At 40.8% G+C, this 20,876-nt stretch overlaps 1 protein-coding gene across 1 annotated transcript; it reads right to left on the bottom strand.

The window, feature by feature from the left end:
• Positions 1 to 1,250: 1,250 nt before the first annotated feature.
• Positions 1,251 to 20,820, bottom strand: NTMT2 (N-terminal Xaa-Pro-Lys N-methyltransferase 2). The gene is given in 4 exon segments (XM_059146639.1): positions 1,251 to 1,996; positions 2,761 to 3,010; positions 8,478 to 8,653; positions 20,602 to 20,820. Coding segments are annotated over 4 exon segments (852 nt in total). The 5' UTR covers positions 20,756 to 20,820; the 3' UTR covers positions 1,251 to 1,724.
• Positions 20,821 to 20,876: the final 56 nt, after the last annotated feature.

Genomic DNA, 20,876 nt, shown 5'->3' with positions numbered 1-20,876 from the left:
AAACTACTACGGTAATCCTATAACAAGGTAGTAAATGTTTCATAACGATTGTTTTCCTCCTAAGTTAGAGCTCTGACTTACAAGTATTTTTTTATGGTTATAGCGCATCCATGGAGTAGACTTTCTTTACTTAAACTGATATTTTGCATCTCAAACAAAACTCAACATATATCAAGATACAAATACATGTCAATATCAAATAGGTATATTTTCAACATGAAGATATTGGAGTGCCTTAAATCAGTTATATTTAAACATTCTGCTAATAAAAAGTAAATTACAAGTTGGAATGCCTGGGTGGCTCAGTTGGTTAAGCAAGTGCCTTCAGCTCAGGTCATGATCCTGGAGTCCCAGGATTGAGTCTTACATGGGGCTCCATGCTCAGGGGGAAACTGACTCTCCCTCTGACCCTCCCCCCCCCACCATGCTTTTTCTCTCATTCTCTCTCTTTCAAATAAATAAATGAATCTTTTAAAAAAACATTAAATTGCATCTTTTGTTTGAATGATTTTAGATTTTTTTTGAGGTGGGGAGGGGCAGAGGGAGAGGGGGAGAGAAGATCCTGCACCTGGCACAGAGCCCCATGCAGGACATACCCTGAAATCATGACCTGAGCCGAAATCAAGAGTTAGATACTTAAAGAACTGAGCCACTTAGGCACCCCTAGATTATTTTTAACTAAACCGATGCCTTAAATTAATCCAGTTAGCTTAGTTTTCATGGTTTATCATTTCCCTTCTCTTTCCAATGTACATTCTTAGCAATGAACGAAACAGGATTGGCAGCAATAAAGCAAGCAGTGCTGGAGGCCAATGGCTAAAATTAGATTATCGAAGATATTTACTTATACATTCACAGCTGAAATTTCAACGAACAACATTTTCTCCTGAAAGGAGACACTTCCTCATCACTGAAATGGAGACCTCTGTTATCAAATTACATCCATATTACATCATTGGGTGGTAAAATAGAACCAAAATAGAAAGTGAAGCCACATATACTTTCTCTGGGAAGAGAAAGGCTAAAGAAAAATGAAGCAGTGCTGGGCGCCTGGGTGGCTCAGTGGGTTAAGCCGCTGCCTTCGGCTCAGGTCATGATCTCAGGGTCCTGGGATCGAGTCCCGCATCGGGCTCTCTGCTCAGCAGGGAGCCTGCTTCGTCCTCTCTCTCTGCCTTCCTCTCTGCCTACTTGTGATCTCTCTCTGTCGAATAAATAAATAAAATCTTTAAAAAAAAAAAAAAGAAGCAGTGGATTTGTTTTCATAGACTATTTTGACTGGTGCTGTCTTAATTAGATAGAGATTTTTTGTCTAAGAGAAGTAGCAGTCCTAAAGAGGAATGAAATAGACTGTAACTAGCATGAGGGCAGAGAAAGGGGGTCTAGACTTGAACCCACCCTCCCGGGATACTCCATAATGCAAATCTTCACAGACCAAGACAGTTTAGAATTTAATATTGATCCCTTTTCTGTTTTTGTGTTCACTTGTATAGTTTGGGTGTATACAAGTAGTTCTTAAAACAATTTTCCTGATGTTTTACTCTATACATCGTCCAGAAAATCTACTGGGTGTGTGCATGTCCTTATAAAATCAGTGGAAAATTTTACATACTACATCATTTCCAGACATGCATTGCATCTCTTCTCTCCATCACCCCATGAACTAGGAGGAGAGGGCCTCTGCCCCAAAGCGCTCTGTGCAGCCCACCCCTGCATTCCACTGCCAGTCAGGAATGTCCATCGCTGTGCAACGCGAACATCCACACCGGGACGCACTGCTCTGGAAAACCTTCCTGCTTCTCCTGGCCCAGCACCACCAGCCCACTCTTCCTAATGAGGCTCCAGAGGATGTCCATGTCCCGAGTCACACTGCTGTCAGAGAGATCGAAGAGACAGCCCTGTCAAGCCACGTTGTCCTTCAGTATGACGACACCATTTTCTTTCAGGCCAGCTCGGCACCGGGAAAGAAACGCAAGAAGGTCTTTATCAGTCAGGTGCCCTACAGGTGAGGCCAAGTAGATGGGGGAACAGGATGAAGTGACGGGTGTGAGAGAGGAGAGTAGGAAGGTAGGAAAGACCACGAGGCTAAGAATAAGGAGACCATTTGTTCATTCATTCACGAATTACTTAAGAGCCTGAACTGGTCTAGTTGCAGGAGACTTAAGAATTTAGGGAAGAGAACAGGTACCCTCTCTGAGGAGGCTCTGTGTCCCATCTATAAAATAGGAATTCAACTAGCTGGTCTGTCTATCTCACAAGCACAAAATAAACTACTGCCTCGCCCCTGAGTCCGTGCCATTGTCCCCAGACAACCCAATTTTGTCACCACTCCTGTGTCTCCTAGACACACTCACACTCACTTAGACCAAAATCGAATTCATTGCTACCTTATTTCCTGAGAATTTAAATCTAAGAAAGTCTAGTTTTGCCAATAAATGGGGATACACTTTTTTGACCTCACTTTTTAAAGTTTTTTAAGTATTTGGTTTTCTTCTTAGAGTTAGGTTGGTATAAAGGCATTCCATCCCTGAATATGGGAACTTTCAGGCTTGCAGCAGAGCATCTTAGGGGAGAGATTGGGAGGACCAGAGCTCTGGGGGTTTCTAAGATGCCTAAGTCTAGTTAACTGCTCTAAGCATGACTACAACTCTATCTCCCTTTAGGTCTTTGCTTCCCCTCCACACATCCTCAAATTAGTCCCAGGTGTTGTCTTCTCTATCTGGGAAGGGGAAAAAGGCAGATGTTGGGCCATGCAGCACTAACCAGAGACCCACTGAATCCAGATGACGTCGTATCTGCCCAATGGAGGCGTGAATTCCTGCAGGCTGTGGCAGTGGTAACTGTCTACCTTGTCCCCATTGACCTGCAGATAGTTCTGGACTTCGAGGAGGAACGATTCCATCATGTCCACCAGCTCCACACTGTTGAAAACCGGCAACAAGACATGCTTGCTGACCCTTCCTATCCCAGAGCCGCAATCCAAGGCACAGTCTGTCCCAGCTCGCCCGGGGCCCTGCAGAAAGGTACCTTATGGAATACTTCAAATACAAACACTGACCCTGAGTCTAGGACACTCCAATGACCTCTTTAAACTAACTTTATTTTGGTCAGTTTCACGTAATAAAATGCATTCTTTTAAATACACCATTCAATGAGTTTGAACAAAGTATACGAGCATGTACCCACTACCACGATTGAGTTCTAGAATACCCAGTTCCCTTTTTCAAAAAAATACCCAACCTTGCTAGCTTTCACTTTCTGTATTTTATCCAAATATATATCTTCAAAAGAATTTCAAAGTCAGAAAGTAGTATCTTAGGTCAAAAAACTTGGTAATTTTCTCAAGGAAACAAACCACTGAAAGCCCTTTAAAAGTAGAATTGTATTAACTGCAAATCTGGGTCAAGCCCACAGCTAAATGGACCTGCAGGGTGGCTTATGGCTATATAAAGAAAAAGGAAGGGAGGGAGGGGGAGGGAAGGAGGGAGGAAAAAGAGAGGAGAGGAGAAGTGAGAGAAGAGAAGAGAAAGGAAATGAGAGAAAAGTAAAAGGAAGGAAAGGAAAGGAAAGAGCAAAGCAGTGAGAAAGCCTTTTAGGCCAGAATTTTACTTCAAACCTAGCCCCGGTGGCACACAGCCCTATCACATGGATAGAAGGTGTTTGCAGCAAAGTCTTGTCGTCTCTTTTCATGCTAGAAATTGTTTTCTGCCTTTATAAGAGAAATTACCTGATTTACTGGGCACAAATTCCCTCTAAAATTGTTTTTATAATGACTGTACACTAAATTAACTGGAGATGACGGATAGATAGGCGGTGCAGGGGGAAGCCAGCCAATGGAAACTTTCTCTAACTTGCTCCTACAAAGTAACACATACCTATACATACACATACACAGATACATATTTGTCATATGTATATACATATATACACACACACACACATATACATGAGTATATGTGTATTATATACATGAGTGTATACTATTCAGTGTCTATGCATTATCTTGTCTAGATTACTTGTCATGAGGGATGACTGCTAAATATGTTTTGTGTTAAAAATTACAACAATAAGATACTTATGTTGCCAATCAAAATCTTGAGAAAGACTGCTCTTGTTTTCACAGCAACTAAAGATTTTTAAAAAAACATCTGTCTAAGGATCAAGAGGTGATGTTTGAGCAGAAGGCAACAGCAGAAATGCTCCTTTCTAGTGTACCCAGGAGGCCTTCTTCACATCAATAAAGTCACAATGAAGAACAAAAAGTGAAGCAGTTGTGGCTTCTTTTCAAATTGAATCATAATAACCATGATTTATCAAGTGCTCATACACAGAAGCTCTTTCCATCTGTAATAACTATAATAATCAAAACAATTCCATAAAATCATGATTATTCCCACGTTTGAAGCTGAGGAAATTTAGATTTCTAATACCACACAGTAATGGCAAAATTAGGACTTGAACACGGAACTGCTTGAATCCAAACCCAGTTCTGCCTTAGCGTTGTCACCTCAAGTACCAGCCCTGATTCCCTCTGTAGTATCTGTCTAATGCTGTGTTGAACAAAATCATAAGGCTTCAATGAGACTCAATGAAGGAAAGAGTTCTGTGATTGTCTAGTAATGTCTGCCTTGTGCATGGAAAGGGGAAGTGTCAGTACATGTTCCATGGGTTTGCCATTCCGACTTACACTATGTCACCTCCCTCCTTCGGGTATTATAACATAAACTAGTTCAGAAAAATAAAAAAAGGTTTAGGCTAAAGATTTGTACTGTTAACACCATAATGAAAACATCTTTTAAGTAAATCTGTTACATAAACAGGATGGGGAAAGTATAGGGAAATTCATTTAAGCTACTGAAAATGATGTTAGTAGAAATGTATAGGCTCAATTAGAGATTATAACTACAAATTTTTCCTACCGTTACTTGGCTTTCAATCTCTATGGATCATGTTGCTCAGGTTATCGTAGCAAGTAGTCTTAGGATTAAACCACAGAATGAAAAAGAGGGCTCAGAGACCTGTGCCAGAGGAATTGAGATGATCAAAGCTTTCCTCCTTTATCTCAATGGACCACATAAACACAAAGCCGCTCTGGCTAAGGGGAGGTAGGGCCTCACCCACTCACCCTCCCTATTATTCTCCCAATAAGACCTTGAAGGATCTTAGCAAAACCCTAGAGTTTTTAAAGCATTCATGTCTAATTTCCCTACCTTTTCAGACAAAGAAACCGAGGTTCAGAGAGGTGAAAGGTTTGAAATAGAATTCCCTTGAAAATTCTCACCCTTGGAGTTGTATTTTTCTCCAACTGAGATGTGTGATATTTGACTATAGTTACTTTTGAAACAACGGTTATTTACAAATACATTCAGGTCCCTTCACCCTAATTCTGTGTACCCCCGCTCCTACCCTAGTGCTTGGTTCTCGTTGTCTACTCTACATGTACTGGCACTGCCTCCCTGATCCTGGCACCAAATTTCACTCTTTCTTTCACACACAACTCCTCTAGGAAGGAGTATTTAAAAACAGATCTCAGGGAGATCTCCTGCCTCTTGGACACTATGGCTGCCCCTATTGAAAGCTCATGTCTTTCCATGAATATGACTAGACCTACACACAATGTATGATTTCAAAACAAGACGTTTTGTTATTTTCCTTTTTTTAATTGAAAAATGCTTTTATTATATAATGACCTTGAATAAATATTACATCTAATATTATGCTTATTTTTTATTATGTTGAGTGAGCCACTCTATAGTACATCATTAGTTTTTGATGTAGTGTTCAGTGATTCGTTAGTTGTGTATCATCACAGCACGTTTTGTTATTTTCATTGTCACTTACGACACTGTCTTCCTATGTATGGATTCATATAAAATAGCAAAATGCTGTTGCGAATTTCATTTTAGTTTTGATTCTGCCTATATATTTTTCTTCAAAGAACATCATTTTAAGTTCATCCAGTGGAGTTTAAAACTAAAAGGAAAGTGTTAAATGTCACCATATAAAAACCATGAAATAGAACAAGTGAGACCCAGAGTTTTTTAGTCATCTCATCTCTGCAAGATGTCAAAAGATAAAGAACCAACGAATACTGGTTACTTTGGATAAACTGCTGCTTTCCCGCTAGAAGACTAAATAAAACCGAGGAAAGTTATCAGCCATGCCAGTGACATGTTTCAAACATATTTGAAACAAGTTTAAACACCTTTCCCACTGTCCTGGGTCACTAAGTGGTGAAAGGCAGGCAAAACTTTATATTAAACACTCTGCCTTTTCCCAGTTGACATGAGATAAATCATGTCAGATACTCGTATTCCCTAGCGCCTTGCATCTTGACCTGGATACTAATTTAGCAGATTATTAAGGTCAAAGCACCAAAATATCATTTCTTTAAAAAGACTGTTTGCCATTAGTTAGAGGTCACTGTTTCACAACGAGCCTTGTCTACTGAGAAGGACTCTTTATATTTGTTTGAAAAGAGCAAGCTGTTTTTTTTCCAACATAAATATGCAAGCATAAGGCTGTTTCCTTTCCTAGGGCCATGGGCATGTGGATGGGCTTTGTCTGACCAGCATCCCTGTGGTCAGCTTGGCATTCCACTCGGAGTGACAAGACAGCTGGATTATTAACTAAGCTTCTCAGGCGCACTGGGATCAAAGTCGGCCTCGCCACCAGGCAAGCAGGAGAGATTGCTTTCAGCCAGGCTGGAGGAGAACTGAGGTCCATGGTACGTGTGTGCATACACACACACACACACACACACACACACAGCAAGGACTTTTCTGCTTCATGAGACAAATGGAAAAAGTATGTTGTGGTTAAGAGTAAAGAGTTTGGTGTCAGAAGGCCTGGTTGGGCTTCAGTCCCGGCTCTGTCTCTTACCGGCTCCATCATCTTGACAACTTATTTCACACGTCCAAACCTCAGTTTCCACAACTGGAGAGACAAGGATAATGACAGTACTTACCTCCTAGAATTCTTATGGAACATAATCAAGACGATACCTCTAAAGTGCTTAGCTGAGCAACTGTCTCAGAAAACCACTCCCAGAAATCAGTCAGCAACACTGATGAGAAATACTCCAGGTTGCCCTGACATCTACAGAGCCACAGCCGTCACCTCCAGCCGACCCGGCCCTCATGGCGGTGGCTGACGCTCACACAGGGGCCCCGGTGGCTGCTCCGTCCTGATCCAACTCTCTCTGCTCAGGCACGTGGGGCTCCAAGGAGGATGGATGTGAGGTGGACCTCACTTCAACACTCGGGATATTGTGCTTCTAAGGAGCTTGGCAACCTAACCCAAATACTTATTTATAATGTTTATTTATATTAAATTTACTATAAATTATTACTTATAATGTTTACTTATAATGTTCTTTTAAATTTAAACTTAATTAATTAACATATAATGTATTCTTGGTTTCAGAGGTACAGGCCTGTGATTCATCAGTCTCATGTAACACCCAGTGCTTTTATAAGAATAAAATGGGCTCCAAATTTCCCAAAGATGACTTCAAAATGATCGGGATGAAACTTGTTTGCCAGTTAGGACTTTATGGCTTCAGCAGGACCAATAGCAGCTTTATTGTGTCTGCAGCTCCTTAGTTTATTCAAACAACTGGATGAAGTTCCTTAAACTGTAATGAATATATTTTATGAAAGCCTAGTAGTGGTAGTAGTAGTAGTAGTAGAAATAAACTAGATTTATTGAATGATAATTATGTGCAACAAAGCAAGCACTTGATACATATTATCTCATTTAATATTCACATTATCCTATGAGGAAGGTTCTAGGGTTATGCCCTAGTCACAGGTGAAAAAACTGAGACTTAGAGCACTTAAGAAACAATTCCAAGGTTGCTTATACACTAAATAGAAGAACCTAATGACTCTGAAGCCCAAGTTTTTGGCCACCACACTATACAGTCTGTCCCTATGGGGTGGGGGAGTAAGGAAAGAGTTTCACCCAAGACCAGAGCTACAGAGAGATCACATTCTTTCCAGGCAAAGTCTGCACTATGTATTAAATAATATAAGGAGATTCTACTGTTCTTATCATTTTAAAACCAAGCATAAGCATGCATTTCTTTACAACATTGAATTTGTATTACAGGAAATCAATAAATGGCCCCAAGATCCCAAATGGCCTTCTCATCAATCATTTTGGTGTCAACTATTTCATCTGTGAGAGTCCGAAAAGAGATGTCTTCCTAATCCCCAAATTATAACATTAGCACTGCTGGTTCACCTTCCCCTGAAGCACGAGAGATTAGCTGGTACTAGGATGATGAAATGCCAAGTGGGATGAACCAGTGGTTTGATGCAACCCATCCCCTCTCAACATCTTAATGCAGACTTTCAGGCTAAACTCTTGGCTGAGCTTTATGGCTTCAATATGACTTAAATGACAACACAGAAGCATGTGAGTGCAATGTTTGCAAAGACTTTGCTTCCTTATCAAGCAGCAGTTGGATAACTCACCCCAACAAAATTCCTAAGAAATTCCCGAGAAGCCTGGATATCTGGGTTGGACAGTTCAATGAAATTTCCCATCATACCCTCTTCTGTAGCAGGTACTTCTTGGTAGAAAAGTTTAGCTCTGGCATAGAACTGCATCTCACCATTGATGATTTGACTTGTTAAAGCATACAATTTCACTGCAAATGAAATATTATTAATATTTATATGACAGAACAAGTTCATTCTTAATATACATTGAATTGTCTCTTAGAAAGAAGCCTGGGAATTTGTGCCGTGGAGGAAAGGCATCATAGTAAGAAGACCTAAGTTTGAGTTCTGGTTCAGAGGCTTAATATGCTACCTTAGCAAAACTTCTTAACCTCTCTGATCTTCAGGTATCTCATGCATAGTGGCATTTTTGTGACTTACTAACTCTATAGTTTAATGGAACTTTAGTTTATTACTGTATTTTCTAGAAGTTTAACAGCATTTAACATAATAGAATGAAGACGGTCACAAGTTCCATAGTGAGTTTTATCTTTGAGCTCCAAATGTTTTATGAGAACTTAATCATTAACCTTTACTTCTAATCACAAGGTACATTCAGGGTAGCTATTTTTTTCACCACTTTTTAAAGCAACTCATACTGAACTATTTCTTTGTACCAACATTACAGAAGATGTGCTTGAGCTCTTTCTTCTGAAAATAAAGTAATAAAAAAGGATAAAAAGATTGGTTGAGCAACTATTCTGTACCAGGTAGTATATTAGGCACATTCGCATATACTGTGCCACTTCATTATTTAAGAAACCATACAAGGTATTATTTTAAGACATTTATTTTTAGAAAAAATACGTACTCCCATTTCTGAAGAGTAAATCCGGATGTACGTGTTTTTTTTTGTAGACAAAAGTGCACCTCTTTAGATATAAAATATTCTCATTAGGGGACATTCAGGAGGAAATTATAGAGAGTGAAGGAAAGGAAGGAAATTCTGATTCAAGTCTGTAGGCTGAATACATGCATTTATCTTGCCTTTCCCCAGATTCCTCCCAATTTTTTGAATAAACTCAACACATAACAGTGAAGAAAATGAGAGGAGTGCCATGGTGGATTCCTGATTTCAACAAATGTTTGAAAGACAAAAAGCAGATGGAACAAAGCTAAAAAATTGTTCAGTCTTGTATAGATACAAAAGGAAATAAGAGTTAGTCAAAAATCTCTCTGCAAGCCAACCAGTGAGAGGACAAACACACCCTCCCAAAAGCAACTAGCAGCACAGCTACAACCCTGGGTGAAGGAGTGTCTTCTTTAAAAAATTTTTTAATTAATTGCCCAAGGAAACCTAAAGCAGTTAGTGTTGGGATCCTGAAATATGACTCATTTTAGCATATAGATGAACCCAAGCATCTTATCTGCTCACACAGATCAGAGTCTGGTGAGATCTACCTATACATGGGGGCACCTGGGTGGCTCAGTGGGTTAGGGCCTCTGCCTTCGGCTCGGATCGTATTCCAGGGTCCTGGGATCGAGCCCCACATCGGGCTCTCTGCTCAGCGGGGAATGTGCTTCCCTTCCTCTCTCTCTGCCTGCCTTTCTGCCTACTTGTGATCTCTCTCTCTCTCTCTGTCAAATAGATAGATAGATAGATAGATAGATAGATAAATAAGATCTGCCTATACATGTATAGCTCTTGTCATCCTTTCTTTTCAGGGGAGACATATTTAACAGAGGAAACCTTCTCCATTACCTAGAATCATTGAACCTGGCCTTATCCCTAACTATGGATAAGAAATGATTTCCAAACACGTGAGGGTAAAACAACAGTCTGAAAGAAAAAGACAGAGATAAGCCATTAGAAATGACCCAAAAGAAAATAGAAATAATTCAGGAAGTAGATGAGAATTTAAACCAAAACTAAACAGAAAAAAATATAATCTTGGTGAGATATGAGAACTGGTGCATCCATAAACCAAAAATAAGATGCCAAGAAAGTAATAATTCAAAGAATAACAAAGAATTCTTAGAAATTAAAGTTTTGATTACCAAAAATTTTGGAATAGAGCATTGAATAAATTTGTCAGAACATAAATAAAAAGACAGACATGAAAAACTGAGGTAAATAGATTAGAGCTATAAAGACTTAATTCAGGAGACCCAAACATCAAGCCAATTAGAATTCTCAATAACTTCGAAATGGAAGGAAGAAAATTATTAAAGAAATAATAGAGGAAAATTTCCCAGAGCTGAGAGTGATTGTAGGGTCCAACAAATACTGAGCAACATGTATTTAATTTACACAAATCCTTAGGAAATTTCAAAACACAAAGAGTAATAATCCTAGAAATAGAAGATCCTAAAGTTGTTTAGAAGGGAAAAGGTGGTTGACATTCAAGAAGGGTTGCCAGATTCAGCAAATAAAAATATGAGACAAGCAATTAGTTTTGAATTTTATATAAACAATAAAAATTTCTTAGTATATGTATACTTGAAATATTGTATACTGCACAGGGCATACTTACACAAAAAATTATTCATTGAAAATTCAAATATATCTGGAGTTTTATATTTTATCTGGCAACTATATTCAAAGGAGTAGAATCAGGCTTACAACATAGGTCTCATCAGAGCACTGGGAATTATATGCAGCTAAATGAATCATTGAACACTCATCAAAAACTAATCATGTACTAAACAGTGGCTAGCTGAACATAATAAGAAAGAAAGAAAGAAAACAGAAAGAGAGAGAGAGAGAGAGAGAGAGAGAAGAGCTGAGACCAGAAAATAGGGTCACCTGGCTGGCTCAGTCAGTAGAGCATGTGACTCTTGATCTGGGGCTTGTGAGCTTGAGCAGCATATTAGGTGTAGAGATTCCTTAAAAATAAAATCTTTAGGCGCCTGGGTGGCTCAGTTGGTTGGACGACTGCCTTCGGCTTGGGTCATGATCCTGGAGTCCCAGGATCGAGTCCCATATCGGGCTCCCGGCTCCATGGGGAGTCTGCTTCTCCCTCTGACTTTCTCCTCGCTCATGTTCTCTCTCACTGCCTCTCTCTTAAATAAATAAATAAATAAATAAATAAATAAAATCTTTAAAAATAAAATAAAATCTTTAAGAAAAAAATAAATACTAGAAAGTAAAGAAGGAATGCCATCAATATTCTGAGAGAATTATTTTGAACCTAAAACTTAATACCCATTCAAATGTGGAAGAATATTTACCTACCACGGATCCATTCTTCAGAATTTCTTGAAGCTATATTCCAGCCCAATCAAGGTGAAAATCAAGACAAAGTATGTGTCAAAAGACAATGAAATTAACCCAGCAATCCAATGAAAAGAAATCCCAAAATGATAGATACTTATCAAATCTGGAAAGAAATCAGTCTTTATTACAACAGAAAATATAGACTACAGAAACATAAGTTCATCCAGAAGTAGAATGAATTGGATTCTGGGCAATAGAGAAAAAAAGAATCAAAGAAACATTAGTTATATTCTAAAGAAGACATATTTTTGTATCTCAACCATCTCAAATAAAAGATAAGTGAAAACTCCAAACAAAATATATAACAGTACAAAAAGGTTATGATATAAAGCAAATAAAAAAACATAATTTTCAGTAAAAAGAGTATATGAGAATCTATTTAACCTTAACTGGAATCATTTTTTTTTTTAAAGATTTTATTTATTTATCAGAGAGAGAGAGGGAGAGAGAGCGAGCACAGGCAGACAGAGTGGCAGACAGAGGCAGAGGGAGAAGCAGGCTCCCTGCCGAGCAAGGGTCCCCATGTGGGACTCGATCCCAGGACGCTGGGATCATGACCTGAGCCCAAGGCAGCTGCTCAACCAACTGAGCCACCCAGGCGTCCCTGGAATCATTTTTATTCAAGTAGCACCGAGGTTGTGAAATTGGACTAAGGCACTGCTTGGTTCTTGATTGAATAACAATTACATAGTCCCAAATTTTGAAAATCCAACAAACACCACTTATAATGTTTCATTATAATATATTCCATCTATGGAGTTACACTGGTATTTTCCAACTCAAAGATGTTGGAGCCAATTTTTGGACCTTTGAATGGTCATGAGTTTGCTGAAAGGGATAGAAGAATTGGTTCCAATGCACACTTTCTAGAGACTAACAATATTATATGCTGTAGTTCCATATATATTAACTGTTACAGATTTGTTAAAATACAAATCTTTTAAAAGAATTAAATATTTAGATGCTTTTTGCCATTTTATACACATATTAACAATAAATATGTGGCTCAATAAATTCTACAGGGATGACAAAAATCAAGCTTAGCCATCCCAATACCATGAGGGCTCCAAATTCTTCTGTGTATCTCTCAGAAAACCAGTCTAGGAAATCACAGCTCATAGACTCTTCCCCAAGTTGCATGCTGCCTGGGACCACAAGCAAGCTAGAGCCCAGTACTCTCATTGATCCAGCCATACTCATCATCACCTGCTTAAGTCAACTAGTTGGTGAAGTCTATTAAAACCATTAATCTAGAAATGGGAATGGTCCATTATGCCAGCAACATTTAGACCCCAAGTGAATGCCAAGCCCAGCAGGGGTCAGACTCAATAGGTAGGTTTTTACGGTTATGGGCTTCAGTTCTCATTTTCACCTAATTGACAGGAGCATTTCACTAAAACGATATATGAGGTGTCATGGCCAGCCCCAGATTCCGCTCTCTTGGTAGCTCCCGCAACAGTGCAATTTGCCTCAGATAAGGTAATCAATCATCAGTTTGTGCCTTTTTAGTAAAGGAATACACTAGCAGCTCATTCTTGTAGGACTGCAATGTCTCTGTGAAATTTGGAGTAGCCTAAGACAGAGTTCTTGATATAGTTCTATTCGTTCTTAATATAATATGGTACTTATTTCCTGACCTACATTATGGGCTGAACTCCCAAGACCCTTGCAATGGTTCACTTGTTACAAAAAGGAAAGTAGAATACACGTTAATTTTTCCTGAAGAAGAATTCAGATCTTGCGAACTCCCTAAGGAAAATTTTGTTAATAGCTAAGCGCTTATATCTGCTGAGTATCTTCTTGTCTTCTCTTTCCTTCTTCTTCCTTTTTGTTTTTCTAAACGGTTGGTTATAGTTTTTTTTTTAGACTTTGTTCCAGATGTTAAAACTGTCAACTAAAAATTGATCTGGGAGAATAGGTAGTTTAAGTTGAGAAAATTTAGTTTGAAATGATTTGAGATAGGATAATGGATCATGTTAACCTTTTGTTTATAAACGGGGGAAAAAATCCCAATAGGAGATGGTTTTATGAATGGTAAGACCTTCCATAAAAGAGATTTACAGATGAGAACTTCCCAGTTTAGCCATTAAAGAATTAATGGTAAAAATGGAAAGAAGAAAAGAGGGAAGGCAGGCAGGAAGGCAGGTGGGCAGGCGGGGAGGGAGGAAGTATCTAGGTACCATGGAATATTATTCAACCACAAAAAAAGAAGGAAATCCTGTCATTTATGACAACATAGATGAACCCTGAGGGCATTATGCTAAGTGACAGAAGTTAAACCGAAAAGACAAACAAGGTCTGGTGTCTCGGAATACTAGAATACTTGTGATTATCAAGTCTTGCAATTGCCCTGAGGGGCCCTCTAGGTTTGATTTAGTCCTTGGATGCTTTAAGTATCTGGTGGTTGCAATCTCTAAAATAATGCGCTACCTACCCTAAAAGTTTCCGAGTGCTTCTTCTTTTTCAGCTGAGGGCTAGTTCAGCGGTTCCTAATTCTTTCCAGGCTTGATCACAAATGAGGTGACCAAAGGGAGGGCAGGAGGGACAACACACTTTCCCCGCTTCGGCAAGGACCTGCCACCCCATGCCATATTCTTTACCCACTTGGCTGAACATCTTCCCGACTCTCTTTCTTGAGTGTTCTACCTAACCTACTATCAAACTTTAGAAGTCTACATGTCTGGCTAAGATAGAGGGGGGAGACTCCTCACGGTGAGATGTGCACTGGAACCATCAGACCTGATTCAGCAGTCGCCATGTGTCCTGTGCACCTCGTAGCCTGTGGCAGTCTCTAGCACTCTGTTTCCACTTTCTGCAAAAACACTCTGTGTGGATCTCTCTCTGAATTCTTCAGGCTAAGGCTGTCTCTCACTTGTGCTTGCAACCTCAGCACTTACCATTATGCTTAACACATAGCAGGCCTCTTTTGAATATCCACTGACTAAATGAATATGGTTCACTTTCTGTTCTTGGAATAGCATGCAGGTTCAACAAAGGAGAGAGTGGCTAGGGGGAAAAGCTGACATAAATGACACAAGTTACACTTTTCGTGTAGTTTCTATCTATCCTCCTAATTAGTCAAATCCACATAATGAAACGTAGTAACTGCCACTGACCAAACACGGACGTATGCACTACCTATGCTTAGCGTTCACACCTAACAGAACAGGTAAGATAGATGCTGTCACTTACGAAAGAGCGCAAGACAGCAAGAGCTAAATTACCCAAGACTGAGTAGCTACTGAGAACACAACCAGAATTTAAACCCAGGTCGAGGGGCACCTGGGGAACTCAGTCGTTGGGTGTCTGCCTTCAGCTCAAGTCATGGTCCCAGGGCCCTGGGATCGAGCCCCGCATCAGGCTCCCTGCTCGGCGGGAAGCCTGCTTCTCCCTGTCCCAGCCCCTGCTTGTGTTCCCTCTCTCGCTGTCTCTCTGTCTGTCAAATAAATAAATATTTTTTTAAAATACATAAACCCAGGTCTATTTAAATCCAAAACCCGTATCTCATCCCTCTCATGCCATGTGTGCATCTAAAGTCTGCTAAATAAAACAAGGCATCTGGCTCTCCATTTCTTTTTTTTTTTTTTTTTAAGATTTTATTTATTTATTTGACAGAGAGAGACCACAAGTAGGCAGAGAGGCCAGCAGAGAGAGCGGGGGAAGCAGGTTCCCCGCTGAGCAGAGAGCCCGATGTGGGGCTTGATCCCAAGACCCTGGGACCATGACCTGAGCCGAAAGCAGAGGCCTTAACCCACTGAGCCACCCAGGCACCCCTGGTTCTCCATTTCTTTAAAGCAAATAATCTTGCAGCGTCTGCATTGCAAAGGTAACAGCAAACGTTTGAAAACCTATCACTGTTCAGTGAGTTGTGCAGCCGTGCCTCCACAGGGGTAAAATCAATTTGAAAAATGCCAATAGTTATATGCTGAGTTTTGTTTGGCAGTCCCACGTGTCTTATGGGAAGTGTTTTTATTTGTTAACTCTGGCCTTTAACTGTGGTGCCAAACAGGTGACCATTGTTGCAATTTCCTCCTTAGAGACCAATTCCTGTCGAAAGAGGTAAGGGAAGGGGGAGGTACTAAAAATTGGTGGGTACCTCTTAGGCACCCGGCCTTATAGTAAGCACTTTCATATTAACTCTTCATATTATCTATTTTAATCCTCATTATGATAACATGAAACTGGGGATGGAGTCCTCATTTTGCCCATGAGTGATGAGAGACTCAGAAAGATTTAGTAATTTAATATCACTTGGAGATGACGTGTCATAGCCATGTCCTACCTCATCCGTATTCTGCTAAACTGTGGAACTCCAGTTCCAAACGTGAAGTTAGACGAAGCCTTTAACAATGCGCAGGAGAAATAGACTCTTTCTCCATGTGTGATCAACAAATGGTCACTGACTTCTATGTACTCGGAAGTACACTGTGGGGAGCGCTAGAAGGATCCTTGAGGGGGCTAACCTGTAGAAACATCTCTGCTGGGCCTTAATAAGCCCCGTGAGCACTGCTTCACCAACTGGAGATGTATACAGTTGTTATTTCCTATTTGGTCGCCAACAACCACCTTCGGACAAATCACTCACCCCAAGACACCAAGTGCACTTGTGCTGGTATAACTAGGTTACATGAACCTACTCACTCACTGGCCTGCCTCTCTTGTTGATTATCTCGGTACAAACCTAATGTTCCTGTCAACAAATAAACACAGTAAAACTTCCATCGATGCCTACAGAACTCAAGTTGCCATTTTCACTGGGAGGCAACATGATTCTGAACCTCAAAAAAAGGCCGACTCTGGAGTCAGACGGCCCGGGTTCTAACCCTGCTTCCTCACCCACAGCCATGTGACCTTGGGTAGGTCCCTTAACTCCACCACCGCACATGGGCCCCGCAGACATAAGGCACGAAAAGAACGGTACCACCTAACAGGCGCGCCGGCAGGAGTCACTGACTTAGGAACGTGCAAAGCACTGAGAGCAGCGGCCGGCTTACTCCCGTTTCCTCCTGCACGGTGTTGTGCTTGACACCACAGCCAAGCCGTTACAGGGGATTTGCGTCACGCATGCTCTTGCTTCTCCACAAATTTCTGAATCTGGCCAAGGATATTCCAGCAAATGCCCCCATGACTGAATGTCCCTGCACAATGCGCTTGTGGGACCGGCCACCTAACGCAGGCAGCTGGAAGGAGGAAGGCAGGAGAGAAGGAATCAGAGTCTGGTTAGCTACCGTCCTTCCCACAGTTACCCCAAACAACAAACTCTCTTGGCAGGCCCTACAGTAGCCTTTCCCTAACCTTTTAAAAGAAGGGCTTTACTTTCATTTCTACGAAGTTTTGAAACCACCAAAGGAGGGGAAGCCAATTCCAAGACACGTGAGCGGAGCTGAGGAGAGAGCGCATCTACTGGCTAAGTTTTCTTTTCAAACTAAAAAGCTCATTGTCCCCTGCTGCCTGACTGCTGCCTGAAAAGTCCCAAACAAGTGTGCTGAGCTTATCGTCTTTGGTAATGCCTGTGCTAGGGAAGACCATCTGGTAACATTAGAAGAGGCCTGGCTCCAAGGAAGAAAAGGAAAACTAATCCTTACTGAGTATTAGCTATTTACTATATGCAATTGCTTTTAATGCTTCCAACTGCCCTGAGGAAATTGATACTCAAAGACTTTAGCAACTTCCAGAAGTGACTTTCTCTATTAGGAGCAGTGTCAGAATTTGAACTCAAGACTTTAGTGACCTGAAATTAATTATTACTAGGAGGCCACATGATCTGCTGTGAACAGATATGGAGTTCTTTCTATGTGCCAGGAACCACGGTAAATGTAAAATTCTGTAGATATAGAAGAGGACAAGATGAATGAGTCATGGGAACTAGAGTCCCATCAGAGAACTAACATAGGTAGGTACATGCGTCCCATAAATAGACGTTATAATCACCTAGGGGAGAAAACCAAGGGTTAAGTAAGATAATCACAGGTCTGGGGAAGACTTGTGATTGGATGAAAGTCATACTAGCAGGCAAGACACACGTGCTAGTTCCTTTCTGCCCCTTGAAATTAGCTTAGAGTCTCCTGGAGGTGCTTTCACATCTGTCGTGAGAAGAAAACACTGCAAAAAAAAAAAAGCCAAGTATTCATAGGGCTGACAGCTTGCCTTTCTTGTAACCTTAATTTAAACCTTTTAAGAATTAATAAAAAATCATTTGCTGATTTGCCTTCATTACCAGTTTATAAAATTCTGAAGAACAGATACTGCGTCTAATTGTTTGAATCTTCTCCAGGACACTGAAGAGCTCTTTGCACAATGACAGAGTTCCATTAAAGTCTCTGACACTAAATTGAACTCATCAGAAAGCAGAAGTGTCTGGTGTTTCTATCTCTAGAAACCAGTGTTTCCCCCTGGCAGAAGCACTTACCAGAGACCACACATGCGTACAGTATGTTGTGTTGCTCAACATCCCTGTAGTTAGACAGGGCCACACAACTGGTTCCGGGCAATGGTCTCTAAGTAGATGTAATGTATGTCCTTCTGGGACAAAATATTTATGGGCTATTAGGGAAAACTTCAGCTCCTAGCTTCTCTTAACATAGTGACTAGCAGTGTTCCCAGCAGTGGAGCCTCTGTCATCCTAGATCCCTGAGAGCCTACGTGGAACACAGCCTCCACCCCCATAATGCTTGTTGAAACGATACAGAAAACGTAAACTTTTATGTTTGGCCATTGAGATTTTAGGGTTAGTTTGTTACTGCAGGATAGCGTAGTGCATACAGACTAAAATAGCTCCCAACTGCTAAAATCAAAGAGACACCGTGGATGGGGCCACCTCGGTTACTCTCAAGGGAAACGAATGCCTGGGCTGAATCACCCCAGTCAGAGAAAATAAGCAGTACCTGTTCTTGGAAAACTGACTAAGTGAGACGGATTTGTCTTTGGCTTAGAAATGCACTAAGGTTTTCAAAGAGTGATAATGGGAACTGATGGGAGATATCAAAGTGCCTCAGGAGCCATTCGTGAGGCTAAGAGGACAAAGCAGGGCACACATCCAGTCCCCAACCCTAAAGCAGAAAATTTGCGCTTTTTCCTATTTCGCACTGGGCTTTTATAGCAGATGCTGTCAAAACTTTGTTCTTATTAATATTTTTGGTAAAGACTGAAAATCACTCATAAACCATCAGCACACTCACAGAGGAGAAAAATCGGTATAATCAGAATGACACTACTAATTAAAAAAGGGATTGAGACCAAGCGTAAATCATACTCTCCTTTTCCCGAATTAATTTTCAACTGATTTTCAGAAGATACTGTTTTATTCTTCCTTCTTAACTCATCTTCAGCTACTTTCAGAGGGGTAAATCTCTCTCGTAATTATCTTTAACATTTGGCAGCCGTCTGCCCCTTGGTGAGTATCTTAGTAATTGTAAGTGATAGCTCTTCCCAGTCTACGGCAGCTCAGCCACTAAGATGTTACTGAGATGTGGCACACACAGGCTTTCAAAAGTGTCTCTGGAAAAGCAGCGCTCTGCCTGTGTGTGGAACAACCAGGACAGCCTCACCTTCCAAAGGGACTGCTCTAGTTTTTCCATTTGGATACAAATGAGACGCATGACTCATCCTTAAAGAATTACTCATGGGCCGTGTGACCTACAGGAAAGAGCCCTTGTCTTAGTTTCTTGCTTTGCTATCTGAATGAGATCTGTGTCGGTTAGATTTCATCATCTCTGAATTTTCTATTCCCCATTTGAAAAAATAAGATGGGGGGCAAGGTTGCAAAGGTGGGAGGAGAAAAGTGATCATATTATCCTATCCGTCCCACGGTGTAGCTGTGAGGACCAAAGAGAATCATAAATAAGGAAATTCTTAGGAGGCATTGCGTAAGATGAAAGCATTTGTAGGTCTAGAATTAAAGATCCCTTCATAAATGGATTTATAAAAAGAAAAGTTGGTAGGCTGCTAACAACTAGTTTCTTGAACGCAGTACAAAGAATTACGTAGCTCCTACCATGTCTGGAAACCCTGGCCACATCAAGTGCACAAAGGGGCTTTCAGACAGCGTTAAGAAAACAGACTGGGGCGGATACATACTGGTCCTGCTTTCGTTGGGAGAAAATATAAATCAAAGGGGGGACACTTCACTCTTTAATCACAAGTTATTTCCTTTTCGGTGCAGTTAAGGGTTCCTTGAAATAACCCCATTCACAGAGGCTAAGAAAAGTAGTGGAGCAAACCTGATAAGCTTTTTATTGCCCTATTGTCTAATTCCCTGAAAACGGGAGGAAGTAGGGAAAAGGGAGACAGACCACTGCCCCAGGTTTTTTGTTAATATTCAAAGACCAGACTAAAACCTGCTCCTTTTTGATTCTCTATTCCTGTGACTCAGGAAAGCCAGAAAGGATCATGCAGAGTGTGGGCTCATGTACACACACACACACACACACACACACACACACAGAACAAGGACACCTCGATCTATTACCGTTTAGTCTTTCTTTTTATCTCTTAGCTGACATATTACCATGTTAATACTCTCATCTTTGAGTTACCTAATTTGCCCCCCTCTCAATTGTGGCAAATATTTTAAAAGTTCTTCAAAACTCAGGAAATGGATTTCTGTAAGCCTGGTAGTTGGGCAAACCGACACCCAGGGAAGAAAATCACAGTTCTTGACAGGGCAAGGGTATCGCAAAATAGAGACCCAACTTTCCAGGCAGCACCTGATCTTTGCACGTTGCAAGAAAGAATGCCATGAAAACATTTAAGCCCCCTGACATCTGCTGCAGGTTCTTTTTACATAAAAAGTGTCCTTGTTCTAACTTCTCTTGCTGAGGTCTCAGGACCTCACAAAGTCCCCCTTTCTTGTCCCTTATCTAGTAGCTCTGACTCACTTACCCAGGGAAATTTTTTCCAGCAGGTAGAGATAGCTCTGAAAGAAGTCATTGCGAATAGCTTTGTGAAGGATAAAGGACATGCTATGTCGACAGAGTTCATTGTCGGTCTTCTGCCAGCGGGATCTAAAGGCAAAATGGGCTCCCAGGTGGGCCATGGAGAGGGGGCTGATAATTATTCCTACAGAGAAAGGGAACTTGCCCGGCTGTTTCTTTGAATTAGCCTTCTCTTCCGACACGAACTTGAGACTGTCATTTTAAACCAGCCCCCGTCCATCT

This window comes from Mustela lutreola, chromosome 14 (assembly GCF_030435805.1).
Source record: "Mustela lutreola isolate mMusLut2 chromosome 14, mMusLut2.pri, whole genome shotgun sequence".
NCBI classification, from domain to species: domain Eukaryota; kingdom Metazoa; phylum Chordata; class Mammalia; order Carnivora; family Mustelidae; genus Mustela; species Mustela lutreola.
This window is presented reverse-complemented; position numbering and strand designations above follow the sequence as displayed.